This window comes from Triticum dicoccoides, chromosome 2A (assembly GCF_002162155.2).
Source record: "Triticum dicoccoides isolate Atlit2015 ecotype Zavitan chromosome 2A, WEW_v2.0, whole genome shotgun sequence".
Taxonomy (NCBI): domain Eukaryota; kingdom Viridiplantae; phylum Streptophyta; class Magnoliopsida; order Poales; family Poaceae; genus Triticum; species Triticum dicoccoides.
In genome coordinates, this window is record NC_041382.1 from 222,728,435 (window position 1) to 222,746,978 (window position 18,544).

Consider the following 18,544-nt stretch of genomic DNA (forward strand, 5'->3'; position numbering starts at 1 on the left):
TGCTTAGAGAAATGAATCAAGAACAGATGACATGTGAGGTGTTTAGTGTGTGAAGATTGAAGAATAAAACACCTTTGAAGATTTTATAGAGAAACTTCAAATCAAAGAGGGAAGTAAAAGTAACTTTTAATTACCCTGAATGAAGAACACGACGAACAGTGAGGTGAAACAGTGGAGTTCATCAGTGTAGATCTTCCACGCACTAACTTGGCGGAGGAAGACGTCTACGGCGGCGGCGGAGGTGAAGATTTCCGCGGTCGGCGCGAGTACGACGACAACGAGGTCGAGGCAGTGAAGCTCTTCCTCACCGGCGACGATGGAGTAGCGGCGGCGCTAGGGTTTGGGAAGCTCGAGTGGGAGAGAGAGATCGAGCGGAGTAAAGGAAGTGAGGAAGGGATGAGGGGGTATTTATAGTATCAGTGAAAAACTGTTCGCCCGAAGATTTGGGAGAACGTGCCCCTGACCCTTCTCCTTCGCACGACATGTGTCACCCACGTACTGTGTAGTGGAGATCGTGTAAGATCGTGGGTGAATTAAAAATTTATCGTGGTATGCGGAATGATTTGAGCGGCAAAACCGAAAATTTGGATAAGATTAGTTTTAAAGTTTCGTTCTCAATTTCTTCAGCTGACAAGGACACAGTGAAGATTTTGAATGAGTTTCAAATAGAACGCACATGAAGAATTTGTGAACAGATTGGGTTGAGTATAGCATAGAGGGGAAGGGTCCGATCACATTCACTTAGCAGAAAACCAACTTGAAGAAATAGCAGTAAGTGAATGCTGTAGAGGACATAAACTCATAAACTCATATATGAATATGTGTAGAGGACATAAACTCATATATATAGCCAGTGAAGAAAAACAACAGAGCCAGTGAAGACTATGCAAAGTTGAAGAATATGAATAATTTGAGGAATTTCAACTTTTGGTGGTGGCGTGACCCACCGTATAAGAATGATGATTTCAGACACCGCGTACAATTATCGTAGGTTATGAGAATCAAATTCTTCATTAATTTCTTCACACTAAGAGTGTTATTCTTCATTGATTGAAGTAAAATGTTTCTTCATGTGTTGCACATCTAAGTCATCAATTTTGCATAAGAGTTAGAATGAGTGTCCTTTTCAAAGAACATTCAAAGATTCTAGGATATTTAGCTCACACCGCAACTTGCTAAATCTCTTCTCATCCAAGGGCTTTATGAAGATAACGGCTAGCTGTTCTTCAGTCTTCACATGCTCAATAGAAATGTCGCCCTTCAACACATGATCACAAAGAAAATGATGACGAATCTGAATGTGCTTTGTCTTCGAGTGCTGAACTGGGTTATGAGCAATCTTGATGGCACTCTCATTGTCACATAAGAGAGGCACATTCTTCATGTTGACGCCGTAGTCCTTGAGAGTTTGCTTCATCCATAGCAATTGGGCACAGCAAGAACCAGCGGCAATGTACTCAGCTTCAGCAGTAGATAGTGATACGCAGTTCTGTTTCTTCGAGGACCAACAGACCAAAGATCGTCCGAGGAAATGACATGTACCATATGTTGACTTGCGATCCACACGATCACCAGCATAGTCAGAGTCAGAATATCCAACACGATCAAAAGCCGAGCCCTTGGGGTACCATAATCCAAGTGTTGGTGTGTGAGCTAGATATCGAAGAATATGCTTCACAGCCTTATGGTGTGATTCCTTCGGTGCAACTTGAAATTGGGCACACATGCAAACACTAAGCATTATATCTGGCCTAGATGCACATAAGTATAATAAGGAACCTATCATGGAGCGGTATACCTTATGATCAAAGTCAATAACATTTTCACTAGTGCACAGATGGCCATTTGTGGGCATAGGAATTTTGACGCCTTTGCAATCTTGCATGCCGAATTTCCTCAGTACATCCTTGAGGTATTTCTCCTGAGATATGAATATGCCATTGTGTTGTTGACGAATTTGAAGACCTAAGAAAAATTTCAACTCTCCCATACTAGACATTTGATATTATTCACTCATCATATAGGCAAATTCATCACTATAACGTTGGTCAGTACAGCCAAAGATAATATCATCAACATATACTTGGCACACAAACAGTTCACCATCATAAGATTTAGTGAAAAGAGAAGGGTCGAGTGAACCGCGTTTGAAGCCTTTCTTCATGAAGAGTTCCTTCAAAGTATCATACCAAGCCCGTGGGGCCTGCTTGAGGCCATAGAGGGCCTTGTTGAGTCTGAAGACTTTGTCAGGATTCTTTGGATCTTCAAAACCTGGGGGTTGAGCGACATATACTTATTCCTCAAGCTTACCATTGAGGAATGCACTTTTCACATCCATTTGATATAGAGTGATATCATGATGGTTAGCATAACCAAGTAATATGCAAATAGCCTCAAGTCTAGCAACAGGTGCAAAAGTTTCATCGAAATCAATTCCTTCAACCTGTGTGTAGCCTTGAGCTACAAGCCGTGCCTTATTCCTCACAACAAGGCCATTTTCATCTTTCTTGTTGCGGTAGATCCACTTTGTGCCGATAATATTGTGCTTGCGAGGATCTGGACATTTGACCAGTTCCCAGACATTGTTGAGATCGAACTGATGTAATTCTTCTTGCATGGCCTGAATCCACTCAGGCTCCAGAAATGCTTCATCTACCTTAGTGGGCTCTGTAATAGAGACAAAAGCATACTGCCCACAAAAGTTAGACAAATGTGAAGCATCTGAGCGTGTGAGAGGACCTGGCGCTTTGATGTCATTGATGATCTTTTCAACTTGCACTTCTTTTGCAATGCGAGGATGAGCCGGTTGTCGTTGAAGAGTTTGATCAACGGTTTCTTCAGCACCATTTTTTTCAGGTGCATTAGCTCGATGTTCTTCATGTTCTGGAATGAATTCTTCAGCAGATTCTTCAGTAGGAATGACATCCTCAGTAGCCTTGAACTTGATAGTTTCCTCAGGTGCTGGTTCATGTATCACAGTAGGTAGGTGCTCTCTTTGCGAGCCATTAGTTTCATCGAACCGCACATCTACAGTTTCAACAACTTTGTGAAGAACGTTGTTGAAGACTTTGTAGGTGTGCGATTCCTTTCCGTAACCAAGCATAAAACCTTCATGTGCTTTCGGTGCAAATTTTCAGTTGTGATGAGGATCTCTAATCCAACATTTAGCATCGAAGACTTTGAAATAACTTACATTGGGTTTCTTATCAGTGAGGAGTTCATAGGCAGTCTTTTTGAAGAATTTGTGAAGATATACTCTGTTGATGATGTGGCACGCAGTATCAATTGCCTCAGTCCAGAAACGACGAGGCGTTTTGTATTCATCAAGCATAGTGCGAGCCATCTTAGCAAGAGTCCTGTTCTTGCACTCCACGACGCCGTTCTGCTAAGGAGTGTAAGGAGCAGATAACTCATGAGTAATACCAAGTTCATCAAGATAGTCATCGAGACCAGAATTCTTGAACTCAGCGCCATTGTCACTTCTGATGTGCTTGATCTTCACACCAAAGTTGGTTGAAGCCCTCGAGGAAAATCGTTTGAAGACTTCCTGCACTTCATGTTTGTAAGTAACAAGGTGTACCCATGTGTAACGAGAATAATCATCAACAATAACAAAGCCATATTGAGATGCTTCATTTGAGATAGAAGAATAATTATTAGGACCAAAGAGATCCATGTGAAGCAATTCAAATGGGCGAGTGGTGGTCATGATAGTCTTCGCTGGATGCTTGGCCTTGGTCATCTTCCCAGCTTCACAGGCTCCGCATAGGTGATCCTTGAGGAATTTGACATTCTCGATGCCAATGACATGCTTCTTCTTCGCAAGCGTGTGCAAATTCCTCATGCCTACATGACCAAGTCGTCGATGCCAGAGCCAGCCTTCTGAAGCTTTTGCAAGTAAGCACACGGCTGGTTGTGGTCCTGTAGAGAAATCAACAATATACAGGTCTCCTCTCCTAAAGCCTTCGAAGACTTTGGAATTGTCAGCTTCCATCACCACAACACAACGGTACTTGCCAAAGACAACAACCATATCAAGATCACAAAGCATTGAGACAGACATAAGGTTGTATCCTAAGGACTCAACAAGCATGACTTTGTCCATGTGTCGATCCTTTGTAATCGCAACCTTACCTAGACCCAATACCTGACTTTTGCCTTTGTCAGCAAAGATGATATGCTTCAGATGCGACGGTGATAATGGAGCATCCATCAATAGATTCTTGTCACCAGTCATGTCGTTTGTACATCCACTATCGAGGACCCACTCAGTGGCTTTGGGTTGATCATCATGCAGATGAATTAGTGCAGCTTACAAACTCATATACTTCCTCAGTGAAGAATATGACATCAATTCATCAGATCAATTTCATCAAGTAAAAGAACTGATAAAGCAATATGAGGACGTGAGAAATGAAAGTTCATTTCTTCATGATTAGCTTGCATCCTTTCAGGCATGCTCAGGTCTCCAGCAAATTCTTCAGACGATTACGTGCGTCTGGAGACCTGACCCTGCAGAAGAGATTAGTTCTTTTTCTTCACCACCCACATCTGAAGGGGTGGCAAAGAGTTCATCATTCTGTGAGCTCCATACAAGAAGGATGGCATAGAAGCCAGTCCATTTCGTTTCACATAAGAGGGGTTAGAGTAAGCATAAGAGTAAGCAGAGAAATTCTTCAAGGACTTATGGACATGATGATTTGAAGAATAATGCACATATCCATAATCCTTAGATCTTCCCTGCGAAACAGACGGGTTAGCACGATGATGTTCATATGAGGACTTTGATCCATATGAAGAATTTGGTCCATATGAAGAATTTGATCTGGGGTTCCTATTCTTCACAGGTGGCGTCATGATGACATTCACCTGAAGATTTTCAAGGCATCTTTTGGGAACCCAGATTTTCTTCACAGTGGAGCCGTTCCTGCAGTTAGTGCCAACATATCTAGCAAATACTTCACCATTCTGATTTTTGAATAGCTTATAGTTGGAGTCAATTGACTCATCATCAGAATGAGGAGATTCACATGCAAATCGAGATAAGTTAGATGGATCAACTGGAGGTCCCTTTGCAGCAACCCATGTAGTTTTGGGGTACTGCTCAGGCTTCCAATATGTACCATCAGCATTGAGTTTCCTCTCAAAGGCGATACCCTCTTTCCTAGGGTTCTTGTTGAGGATTTGCTTTTTAAGCACATCACAAAGAGCCTGATGCCCTTTGAGGCTTTTGTACATGCCTGTTGTGTACAATTCCTTCAGCCCTGCATCGTCAGTGATACTAGCAATGTCCTCAGATGAGGAATTAGTGATAGCAGAGGCATGTGAAGAATTTGAAACATTAGCAGCATTTGAACATTCAGGTGAAGAATTAGCAGATTCACGTTCAATGCACTTCAAGCATGGAGGAACAAATTCTTCCTGAGATGCGCTGATTTGTTGAGCAAGTAATGAATCGCGCTCCTTCTGAAGATCTTCATAACTCACTCTTAACTTCTCAAGGTCTTGCTTTCTTTGAAGAAATTCATAAGAAAGCTTCTCATGATCCGATAAGAGAGTGTTATGATGACTTTCAAGTTTGTCAAGCTTGGACTGAAGTCTCTGAAGATTTTCAGTCAAAGTTTCAATGCGATCCATTTCTTCACCCAACATATCATCACTTTTATTTAGCATGTTTTGAACCTTTTCTAAAGCCCTTTGTTGTTTTATAGCAATCTTAGCAAGTTTAGAATAGCTGGGCTTAAGGTTTTCATCAGATTCATTCTCACTTGATTCAGAGGAGGTATATTTGAGTACCTTGGCACCCTTTGCCATGAAGCAATAGGTGGGAGCGTAGTCATCATCCCCTTCATCAACCTTGTTGGTGAGGTCATTTTCCTCAATGTTGAAGATAGACTTGCTGGCGAATGCAGTAGCGAGAGCAAGGCTCGCCACTCCGGATTCGGACTCCTCAGATGACTCCTCTTCCTCATTTTCTTCGGATTCAGCCTCAAAGTCCATTTCCTTGCCAATGAATGCCCTGACCTTCTTGGAGCTGCTCTTCTTGTGATATGAAGGCTTTGAGGATTTTGATGATGAGGATTTTGTGGATTTCTTCTTTTTCTTTGCATCATCAGAACTGTAATCCTTGTATTTCTTCTTCTTTGATTCCTTTTCCCACTGAGGACAATCTTGAATGAAATGTCCAGGTTTCTTGCACTTGTGACAGAGCCTCTTCTTGTAGTCACTGGATGAGGAATCATTGCTCCTTGAGGATCTTCCAAGGCGACCACGTCTTGAGAACTTTTGGAACTTCTTCACGAGCAAAGCCAGATCATGGCTCAGTTCTTCAGGATCACCAAGGCTGTTATCAGAGTCTTCATCTTCGGACTCAGATACTGCCTTGGCCTTCAGTGCACGTGTTCTGCCATAGCTTGAACCATAGAGATCTCTCTTTTCAGCAAGTTGGAACTCATGAGTATTTAGCCTCTCGAGAATATCAGCGGGATCAAGTGACTTGTAATCAGCACGTTCTTGTATCATTAATGCCAGAGTGTCAAATGAAGAATCAAGCGATCTCAGCAATTTCTTCACCACCTCATGGTCGGTGATGTCAGTGGCACCAAGTGCTTGAAGCTCATTTGAGATGTCAGTGAGGCGATCGAAGGTTTGTTGAACATTTTCATTGTCGAGTCTTTTGAAGCGGATGAAGATATTGCGAAGAACATCAACTCGAGAGTCACGCTGAGTTGAGACTCCTTCATTCACTTTGGACAACCTATCCCAGATAAGCCTCGCTGTTTCCAAAGCACTCACTCTGCCATACTGTCCTTTGCTCAGATGGCCACATATGATATTCTTTGCTTGAGAGTCGAGTTGCTTGAATCTCTTCACATAGGCAGCATTCAGAGAAGGTGTGGCTGAGGGAACACCATTTTCCACAACATACCAGAGATCATTATCAATTGCTTCAAGATGCATTCGCATCTTATTCTTCCAGTAGGGGTAGTCCGTCCCATCAAAGGTAGGACACCCAGCAGAGACCTTGATCATACCTGCGGTCGACATAACTAAAACTCCAGGTGGTTAAACCAAAATCACACAGAACAAGAGAGTACCTTGCTCTGATACCAATTGAAAGTGCGTTATATCGACTAGAGGGGGGTGAATAGGCGATTTTTATGAAATTCTTCACTGAGGAATTTGCCAGTGAGGAAATTCCTTAGCGAAGAACTACTAGCAGCGGAATAAGTACTCAAAGGTAAACATAACAGAATACAAGCATAGTCATCATGATGAAATGAAGACAGGCACAGAGTACAGGAAGCGTAATCACAGGATAACACAGGATGAAAACAAACAGACTAAAGAAATTGAACTGAGGAAATTGAGAAAGTCTTCAGTTAAAGTCTTCAAACACAGATATGAACAAACATACAGCACAGTTATGAGGAAATGAAAGAGTTGAGGAAATAGAACCAGTAAGCTTGGTGAAGACAATGATTTGGTAGACCAATTCCAACTGTTGTCTCAGTTGTACGTCTGGTTGGAGCGGCTGAGTATTTAAACTCGAGGACACCCAGTCAAGGACACTTAGTCCAAGACACCCAGTCCTCACCGTATTCTCCTTGAACTAAGGTCACACAGACCTCGTCCAATCACTCGTGGTAAGTCTTCAGGCGACTTCCAAACCTTCACAAACTTGGTCACCCGGTGATCCACAATTCCTCTTAGATGCTCTAGACCATGACGCCTAACCGTCTGGAAGAAGCACAGTCTTCAAAGGTAACAAGCGTTCGATCCACTCAGGATCAATCTCTTCAGTGATGCTCAATCACTTGGGGTTTGTAGGTGTTCGGGTTTTGGGTTTTTGGTTTTTCCTCACTTGATGATTTTCGCTCAAAGTCCTCGGAGGATGGGTTGCTCTCAAATGACAAGTGTCGGTTTCTCTCGGAGTAGCCAACCCGCTAGTGGTTGTAGAGGGCGGCTATTTATAGCCTAGGGAGCAGCCTGACATGATAAGACATAAATGCCCTTCAATGATATGACCGTTAGGTGGATCGATATTTTGGAACAGCTGGCGCATAGCACAGCAATGGTCGGAATTTTGAGTGCCAAAATCCTCAGGGCTATCATGTTCCTCACTGTGTAGGCAATCCGCACTGGCGAATTCCTAACTCCTCAGTCAGGACAAATTCCTCAGAGACCAGAAGAACTTCGTCTCTGTCACTGAAGAAATTGACTGAACTGTATGAGATTTCCAATGGCTTCACTCGAAGGGATTGGTAGGTGTAGGATTTTGAGTTGAGCATCACATGGAAATTTTTCCTTAGTATTTCCTCGACCCCCTTTAACAGTATGGTGGTTCCTATGGCTCAAGAAAGAGAAAAACAAAACTATGAAAACGAAAGTCTTCAAGCTTCATATTCCTCGTATGAATATCAAGTCTTCACGGACACACCAATTTCTTCACTTTCAAAGTCTTCATGAAAGTCTTCAGAAATACCAAAATCTTCAGTCGAAGATATTCATTTTAGGGGTCGACTTTTCCTGTAAATATCAAACTCCTCATAGACTTATAGACCTGTGTACACTCACACACGCATTAGTCCCTTAACCTATAAGTCTTCAATACACCAAAATCACTAAGGGGCACTAGATGCACTTACACGGCCGCTCTCCATCAGTCGGCACTGCAGCAGCTCCTGCGCCATTGTGAGCGCGGTCCTCATGTTCGCTTGTTCCCGTCGGGTGTGCGGCACCGTCGCCGCGGCGTAGCTTGAGGCCCTTGCGACGGCCCGCGCGCGCCGCGGGGTAAGGGTGGAAGGTGTCAGACCATTGTGAGCCATCGTGACAAATAATCAATCCAACACACAATCACACAAGAGTCAAGCGAAAGAATGCGAACGGAAAAAGGGCGAACGGAGAAGAGGCGAATAAAACGGCAAGGGTGAAGTGGGGGAGAGGAAAACGAGAGGCAAATGGCAAATAATATAATGCGAGGGTACTTGGTATGTCCTGGCTTGAGTGTAGATCTCCCTGGTAACGGCGCCAGAAATCCTTCTTGCTACCTCTTGAGCATGCTTTGGTTTTTCCTTGAATAGGAAAGGGTGATGCAGCAAAGTAGCATAAGTATTTTCCTCAGTTTTTGAGAACCAAGGTATCAATCCAGTAGGAGACTACACGCAAGTCACCTAGTACCTGCACAAACAAATAAGAACCTTGCAACCAACGTGATAAAGGGATTGTCAATCCCTTCATGGCCATTTGCAAAAGTGAGATCTGATAAAGATAATAAGATAAATATTTTTGGTATTTTTGTTGTATGGATTGGAAAATAAAGATTGCAAAATAAATAGTAAACTAGAATTGTAGATCGGAAACTTATATGATGTAAAGAAGATCCGGGGGGCATAGGTTTCACTAGTGGCTTCTCTCAAGATAGCACATATTACGATGGGAGAACAAATTACTGTCGAGCAATTGATAGAAAAGTGCATAGTTATGATGATATCTAGGCATGATCATAAACATAGGCATCATGTCTGTGTCAAGTAGACCGAAACGATTCTGCATCTACTACTATTACTCCACACATCAACCGCTATCCAGCATGCATCTAGAGTATCAAGTTCATAAGAATAGAGTAACAAATTAGGCAAGATGACATGATGTAGAGGGATAAACTCAAGCAATATGATATAAACCCCATCTTTTTATCCTCGATGGCAAAAATACTATGCGTGCCTTCATGCCCCTGCTGCCACTGGGAAAGGACACCGCAAGATTGAACCCAAAGCTAAGGACTTCTCCCATTGCAAGAAAGATCAATCTAGTAGGCCAAACCAAACTGATAATTAGAAGAGACTTGCAAAGATATCAAATCATGCATATAAGAATTCAGAGAAGAATCAAATATTGCTCATAGATAATCTTAATCATAAACCCACAATTCACCGGATCTCGGCAAACACACCGCAAAAAGAATTACATCGAATAGATCTCCAAGAACATCAAGGAGAACTTTGTTGAGATCCAAAGCGAGAGAAGAAGCCATCTAGCTAATAACTATGGACTCGAAGGTCTGTGGTAAACTACTCACACATCATCGGAGAGGCTATGGTGTTGATGTAGAAGCCCTCCGTGATCGAATCCCCCTCCGGCAGATCGCCGAAAAAGGTCCCCAAATGGGATCTCACGGGTACAGAAGGTTGCGGCGGTGGAAAAGTGGTTTCGTGGCTCCCCTGGATGTTTTCAGGGTATAAGAGTATATATATAGGCGAAAGAAGTTGGTCGGTGGAGCTACGAGGGGCCCATGAGGGTAGGGCGCGCCTGGCCCCCCTGGGCGTGCCGCCCTACCTCATGGCCGCCTTGTTGCTTCCTTGACATCCACTCCAAGTCTCCTGGATTGCGTTTGTTCCAAAAAAGATCCTCGCGAAGGTTTCATTCCATTTGGATTCCGTTTGATATTCCTTTTCTGCGAAACACTAAAATAGGCAAAAAAATAGCAACTGGCACTGGGCCTCCGTTTAATAGGTTAGTCCCAAAAATAATATAAAAGTGCATATTAAAGCCCATTAAACATCCAAAACAGATAATATAATAGCATGGAACAATCGAAAATTATAGATACGTTGGAGACGTATCATGGCCCTACATTCTTGTCCGTCTGCCATGCTATACTATCGGGACATGATCACTCGGGAGGTGATCGCGGGTATATTACTTATATACATAATATATGGTACATGTGGTGACTAAAGTCGGGTCATCTCGTAGAGTACCCACGAGTGATTCATGGATTGGGGGCTGAAAGGACATTTGTCCCGACGGCCCTCTGGGTGGATCTTTGTGGCGAAGTGACATGGTAGGTTGTGACCACCTAGGTGAGAGGTGGGCCTGGCCCTGGTTGGCGTCCGCGGTTACATTAATTAACATGCTTAACGAGATATTGGTATTTGATCTGAGTCTGGCCACTGACCTATACGCACTAACCAACTACACGGGAACAGTTATGGGCACTCAACGTCGTGGTATCAACCGAAGCCTTTTTGACATCAGCGACTGAGCGGCGCGCGCCGGATTGGACTGGAACACCTGCTCTTGTATTAGGGAGGCTAGGTCTACTTTCGGCCGCCCACGCAATGTGCAGGTGTGCAACGGGTGATGGGCCCAGCCCCCTGTGCCTTAGGATTTAGACCGGCGTGCTGACCTCTCTATTGTGCCTATGTGGGGTTGCGACGTGTTGATCTTCTGAGGCTAGACATGACCCAGAAAAGTGTGCCCGACCAGAGGGATCGAGCGTGTTGGGTAATGTTGTGCACCCCTGTAGGGAAGTTTATCTATTCGAATAGTTGTGTCCCTCGGTAAAAGGACGACCCGGAGTTGTACCTCGACCTTATGACAACTAGAACCGAATACTTAATAAAACGCACCCTTTCAAGTGCCAGATACAACCCGGTGATCGATGTCTAACAGGGCGACGAGGAGAGGATCACCGGGTAGGATTGTGCTATGCGATGATACTTGGTTAACTTACCATCTACTCTCTTCTACCACTTCAAGATAGAGGCTGCCAGAAGCGTAGTCTTCGATAGGACTGGCTATCCCCCTCTTATTCTGGCATTCTGCAGTTCAGTCCACATATACTACCCGTTTCATTGATACCAATGCATATGTAGTGTAGATCCTTGCTTGCGAGTACTTTGGATGAGTACTCACGGTTGCTTTGCTCCCTCTTTCCCCCCTTTCCTTTCCTCTTGGTTGTTGCAACCAGATGCTGGAGCCCAGGAGCCAGACGCTACCGTCGACGACAACTCCTACTACAAAGGAGGTGCCTCCTACTACGTGCAGGCTGCCGACGATGACCAGGAGTAGTTTAGGAGGATCCCAGGCAGGAGGCATGCGCCTCTTTCGATTTGTATTCCAGTTTGTGCTAGCCATCTTATTGTAACTTGTTTAACTTATGTCTGTACTCAAATATTATTGTTTCCGCTGACTCGTCTATGATCAAGCTCTTAGTTCTATTCTGGAGGTTTGGAGATATTGGCATCAAGAACAAGTCAGGGGGGTCCATGAGTCAACCACAAGGTCAGAGGGCGCGCCCTAAGGGGTGGGAGCGCCCTCCACCCTTGTGGATGACTTGGGACTCTTCTAGCCCAACTCTTTTGCTTCGGGGGCTTCTTTTGGTCCAAAAATAATCTCCGTAAATTTTCAGGTCAATTGGACTCCGTTTGATATTCCTTTTCTACGAAACTCAAATATAAGGAAAAACAGAAACTAGCACTGGGCTCTAGGTTAATAGGTTAGTCCCAAAAATCATATAAAATAGCATATAAATGCATATAAAACATCCAAGATAGATAATATAATAGCATGGAACAATCAAAAATTATAGATACGTTGGAGACGTATCAGCCGGCGAGCTCGTAGGGACAGGGGAAGAACGGGAGGTGGAGGCCGACGGCCACACCAGCGTTGCAGGGGAACGGGGGTCGGCGAGGCTCGGTGATGGCCGGTGATGGAGAGAGGTGCTCTGGCGATGTGCAACGAAGACGACAGCGGCGACGACGGTTGACGACTCCAGCGATGTGGTGGTGGCGACGGGGGCGCAACATCAAGCGAGCGGCAAGGGGCACCGTCGAGCACCCGATCCGATCTGGATCGGGGTAAGCTGAGGGAGGAGTGGGGAAGTGGGGGTGGTCAGGACGGTTAGGGTTTCGGGGTGGGGAGGGCCATATAGGCCAGGGGCGACTAGGCCGGTCGGATGGGCCGGCTTCGGCCAGCTAGGCCATTCGGCCGAGTGGAGGGGGGCTTTTCAATTATTATTTTTTGTTTACTGTTTTGCCTTTCTTTTTATTTAATATTATTAAATTTTAACTTTTATAAAATACAAAAGTTGTACCTGAAAGAGCATTAATAATTATGCCACTACCACAATTAGCTTCGACCTAAAACAAAATAGTCTGTAACTGTTTATTATTTTAAAATAATCTAAATAATTGTTTTTGCCGATGTTTTACTTATTATTGTGCAATTGAAAACTTTACAGAAGTGTGGTTCCTTCACCAATAATTAGTATGGATTATTTGCCACAACCCGAACATTTTAGTTTTAATATTTGAAAACTTTTATTGTTTGCCTGATTTTGAATTTGAATTTGAACCGGTTTCGAACTAACGCGAGATTAGGAACAGTAATCGAAGTGACGTGGCATCATTAACAAAGGTTTACTATAGCTTAATTACCCGGGCGTCACACATCATCTCCCACAACTTCTTGGTGCTCCATGTTCTAGCAGGATACCGAACGATGCCCCATCAAGCTTGCAGAACACCGAAGGCACGCTCCACATCCTTCCTAGCACTATCTTGCTCTTGGGCTAATCTCTTTCTCTTCTCTCCTACAGGGTTGGAGATTCTCTTCACCATAGTAGTCCACTGAGGATAGATACCATCAGCTAGATAGTATCATTTGTTGTAGTTATGGCCATTGATGTCGACATTGACCTCTGGCCAGTTCCCTTCGGCGGGTCTTGCAAACATTGGAGAGCGTTGAAGCATGTTGATATCATTGTGAGATCCAGCCATGCCGAAGAAAGAGTGCCAGATCCAGAGATCTTGTGAGGCCACGGCCTCAAGTATGATAGTGCAAGCCTTGACATGGCCCCTATAATGCGCTGCCAACCAGAAGGGCAATTCTTTTACTCCCACTGCATAGTATCTATGTTACGCTTCCCTGGAAAACCTCGGCTGGCATTCATCGCTAACAGGCGGGCTGTACCTGCAGCATTTGGCTCTCCCAAGTACTCAGGGCTAAACACTGCTATCACAGCCTTGCGGAACTTGTACATGGACTCTAGGCACCTGGGCTCGCTCATACAGACATACTCATCAATGAGATCACTAGGAACTCCATATACAAGAATTCAAATAGTTGTAGTGCATTTCTGATAAGAGGAGAAGCCAATCTTTCCAAGGGCATCCTCCTTGCACTCGAAATACTTATCGTATGCAACCATCCGGTCTCGGATATGGTTGAAAACATGCATATCCATACGGAAAGTCGGAAACGGCGCCGGAATAGGTGATGCTTGAAGACCGGTTTGAGTGTCTCGAAATAGTCCTTCTAGAGAAGGAAATATCCACTCTCTCGGTTCTGATTCAACGCCGGAGTGTGCCCTGGGATCAAGCCCCGGAACAACGGTCGCTGCCTACTCAGGGGTCATGGACGATCAACACAACAGCCATCATCTCCTCATCGTCGGATGAAGAATCATCGGAGTCGCAAATGAAATTGTGGAAAAAGAACTCAGAGGTGGAGTTCATTTGTACCTTGCGGGCAAACCGTCAAACAACTTGCGGGCGTCATCGAAGAAGCAGGCTGGCGAAGAGCCGCGCACCTCCCCTGGACCAGGAAGCTGGCATGGCGGCGTCCGGCAAGCGACGAGGCGTAGACGAGCAGGTGTCGTTGTCGAAGGACCTGGTCGGGGCGTGCCTGGAGGGCAATGTGGTGCTACCGACGACATCGAAGGAAGCTACGGTGACCCGGCGGTGAGGCGGGGGTGGCAGCGACGGTGGAAGGTGCGTGCTGCAGGGGGTATGGGGTGTGGACGGTTGGCGAGGGCACTAGAACTAGGCGGTGGTGGAGACGGGGTGTGGCGGTTGGCTGCTTGCTGTGGATGAGAGAAGAGAATGGCCTATGTGCCACCGACCGGCGGGCCAGGGGAAGGAGTAGGCGGGTGTCACACGCGTTCGTCTCATGTCTGCGCCGACGTAAATGGGCCTAAATTTGGGCTTGGAATGGCTCGTCGGGCGAAGAAAAGCAGACGCTCGTCCGTTATGATCGACGCGTTGGACCGATTTTTATGTCCGTTTTGATTCAAACGGACACACGCAGACGAAATGGATCGCCGCGTTGGAGTTGCTCTTAAGATCCCACTTGACATGGCGTGACGGTGGCAAGTAGTACTAGAGTGGAATCTTGGATCTGAGGTGGTGTTTGGTTCTCTAGTCCTAGGACTTTTTTTAGTTCCAACTAAAAAGTCCCTAGTCCCTAAAAAGTCCATCTCTATTTGTTTCCAAAAACTAAAAAGTCCCTAGTCCCTTCCTATAGGTTATTAAATGACCATGTTGCCCCTAGTATATAGAAAAAATAACAATCAAACAACATCATGGGGTGGCAGGCCAATGAGTGCATGGAGGGACATTATTGGAAAAGTCTCAAAAAGTCCCAAAAAGACTCTCCTTGAGAGTCTTCTTCATTTAGTCCCAAATGTCTAGTTTAGTTCCTAAAAAGTCCCTCCTGTTTGGTAAAAAATTTTCTAAAAGGGACTTTTTCTAGTCCCTACACAAAAAAATCCCTGAAAACAAACACCCCTTGAATATAATTCTCTGTAGCATATTCAAAGTCAAACTTATGTTTCGCTCTCGCATCCACCAATGGGCCACGTCTGATGAGTCAGATATTGTATTATTTTCATGTACTAGAATTAAAAATATGTTTTTGTATTCTTTTGTTTTACTTTCCTTGGCTCCTCCTGCTACATTTATGCTCCAGCTAGCAGCACCAAAAACTTGGCGGCCAAGTCGTTCAGTGCTGACGGTTTTGGCGTTTTGCATTACTGTAGTTACTTGGTTCCGCATGCACGGAATGGAGGTACCGAAAACATTCATCGTACATGGACCGTATTTCACCAGTACACCCCGCATCGAAAGCATTCATCGGATGTGAACCAGTTTACCTTCCCCTCGAGGATGGCTTCGGTACAGGGAATTGTCTTTTGTTTTTCTTTAATTGAAGGCGCTACAGTAAATTGTTTGCCCTGGAGAAGAGGAAAAAGAGAGGAAATTGTGTCTACCAACAGCCACAGGTCCATCCATGAGACCCGTCCGGGGTACCTTGCACAGGTACCGGTCCAGGTACAAGAAACCAATTAGTAGGTAGAGCACTTTTGCTTTGCCCGTAATATAATCACGGGCTGGGCGTAACTCTCGTGCTGGTGCTAGTGCTGGGTACGAATTGAATTGGTGAACCCGCACGTGAAAGGAGAAGCACGAGTGCACCTGCCTGCCTGCCTGCCTGTAAATCTGTTGTACTAGAACGAGGCCAAAGAAAGGGTGACGTGAGCACCTACGCTACGCCGCCAGTCTGCGGCCGTCCAGCGCGGCACACAAGCTGGCGGTGGGCCCACCGTCTCAGCCAGTCGCGCAGGCTTTCGTGTCGACCACTCGAGTTCACACCACGTGGGGGACGGCTGCCCCACCTGCATCTGCATCGTCTCGGCGCGTGCCGTGCCTCGCCTATCTATCCCTGCGCCGCCGTGGACCCGGCCCTCCCCTCCTGGCCTGGGTCGTGTTAATCCCGCCCCTTCCCCCGCTTCCTCTATCCTATCCTATCTTATCCGAATATGCTAATGGAGGCCATCGTCCTGTGACACGAGGTATCCATACATGCATGCATAACTGATTCAAATCCTGGTGCTCGCATTATTTTTAGATTTATTTTAGAATTTCCGGCGATACGTTTTCAGTGGGAGGAGATGTTCCCATCGACGACGAGGCGCCTACGATAACTTCGTAAATCTCGAGATGATATGCCGGCTCAGTCTCTCGGAGATGCTCATAGGGGTAGGGTGTGCGTGTGTGCGTTCATAGAGGTGAGTGTATGCACGTGGATATGAGCGCTTTGTGTCTGTACTGATGCTAAAAAAAAACACCAAGACGAAGAAGCAACAGCAGCAGCACGAAGCTTCCGCTCTCGGCCCTCGACCAAGATGGGCTTTAACACAGGCGAGAAACCAACGCGTGCTTTTTTTTCATTATTTATTTATGAAACAAAAGGAAATCCACCTTCACCCAGGCGAAGCTCTCGCTAATCCATACATACATGAGATACCTCCACCGGATACAGCCTAGGCGTACCAAGTAGTACTGCTTCAGTGGCATTGACGCAGCACAGGCAGGCAAAGGTTATCCACTCGTCTCCATACGTACGTTACGTATGGCTACGTTTGTAAACCGTGTCTAATAAGTACTCTACTCGGAGCCAGGAGTAGTACAAAGTGCGCCACACGCGTAGGTTTCGTAACGCAGGTGTTGAGGTGTGCAGACAGCGAAAGAAGCAGCCACAAATTGACCGTATATACACGGAGGAGAGAAAATACAAAAAAGAAAGAAAAGCGGAGCCAAAAGGAGGCGGGAATACTGCGTGGACACGTTAACCATAACATAGCGCCAAGGTGGTTAGGAGGAGCCCGTCACGACAAACAACCCGGGCTCGGGCTCCTGCGTGGGCTGGGCCCCGCCTCCCACCACCGCCGCCGTGTCCTATAAATCCTCGCCAGGTAGCCCCGGCCCCGGGCGCCAAACCCCCCCTCAACACTCTCGTGCTCCTCCCTCTTTCCTACCTCCCATCTTTCCCACCGGGCGCGCTCAGCCAAACCAATCGACCGGAGCCAGTCGTCGGCACACTGCGGCCCATGGCCAAGGCGCGCAAGCCCACGGCGTTCTCCGCCGCCGAGCGCTTCCTCGGCTTCCACCACCGCCCCGGCTCCGCCACCGTCGCCCCGTCCCCCTACGACGACCTGCCGGACCTGGCCGAGTCGGACGTCTGGTATTCGCCATCGTCGGACGCGCCAACCACCACCGCGGATCAGGACGGGGTTCAGCGCACCGACAGGGCGCCCAGGGGCGAGCCGCCGCGGCGCGTGGGCGGCCTGAGCCACGCGTTCGCGGACGGGCGGCAGGTGGCGTCGTCGGCGCCCGTCGAGGTGCCCGCGTGGCCGAGCCGGTTCGCCGACCTGGAGCCCGAGCCCGAGCCCGACGAGCAGCAGCAAGAGGACGCCGACGGCTGGGTGCCGCCGCACGTGTACCTGGCGCGGCGTCAGGCCAGGGCCTCGGTGGTCGAGGGCGTCGGACGCACCCTCAAGGGCCGGGACGCGTCGCGGGTGCGTGACGCCGTCTGGAGCCGAACCGGATTCCCCGGATGAACTGAACCGGATCGGCCGGGCTGCTCGGAATCAGAAAAAAAATCCCCCTTTTTTCTTCCTTTGGGTCGCAAATTTTGTAATATGGTTTGTTTGATTTTTGTTTCAGCGAGTTCATGAGAAGCGAGAGAATTCGCGAGAAAGACCAAAAGATGGTGTGCTTTGTTGTTGTAGAATCATTGTACATTTTGTTGAATTGTTGTTGATTGTGTAGTTAGGTAGGACTCAACCGAAGATGGTTGGAGTACTATTATTCTTTCTAGTTTGTTGTGGCCTAAAAAAACAAAACCTGACCCATCTTTGTGACGGGAGCAATAATAATGGCATGCAGTGCATTTTCACCTGACTATGCTTTCAAACCATGCTTGTAGTTAGAAGTTGTATTTTTTTTCCTCGATCTTCTCTGTTCCAAATATTATAGCGCGTTTAGTGGGGGAAATTAGTGGAGTATGACCTCTCTTCCGAATTTAAGACGTTTCGTAATTTCAATATGGACTACGTACAGACTTAAATACCAACAAATAGACTAAACTTTTCATCAATATACATCCGATTCGAAAAAAAGTTACTAGAACATCT

At 46.1% G+C, this 18,544-nt stretch overlaps 1 protein-coding gene across 1 annotated transcript; it reads left to right on the forward strand.

Moving 5' to 3' along the window:
• The first annotated feature begins 17,347 nt into the window (after window positions 1-17,347).
• LOC119354314 lies at window positions 17,348-18,308 on the forward strand. Its single transcript, XM_037621038.1, has one exon. The coding sequence runs from the start codon at window positions 17,459-17,461 to the stop codon at window positions 17,966-17,968; it is 510 nt and encodes a 169-aa protein (XP_037476935.1). The 5' UTR covers window positions 17,348-17,458; the 3' UTR covers window positions 17,969-18,308.
• The last annotated feature ends 236 nt before the right edge of the window (window positions 18,309-18,544 follow it).

Excerpts from the sequence above, each read along its gene's own strand:
- LOC119354314 (XM_037621038.1), top strand. The coding sequence starts at position 17,459 with ATGGCCAAGGCGCGCAAGCCCACGGCGTTCTCCGCCGCCGAGCGCTTC.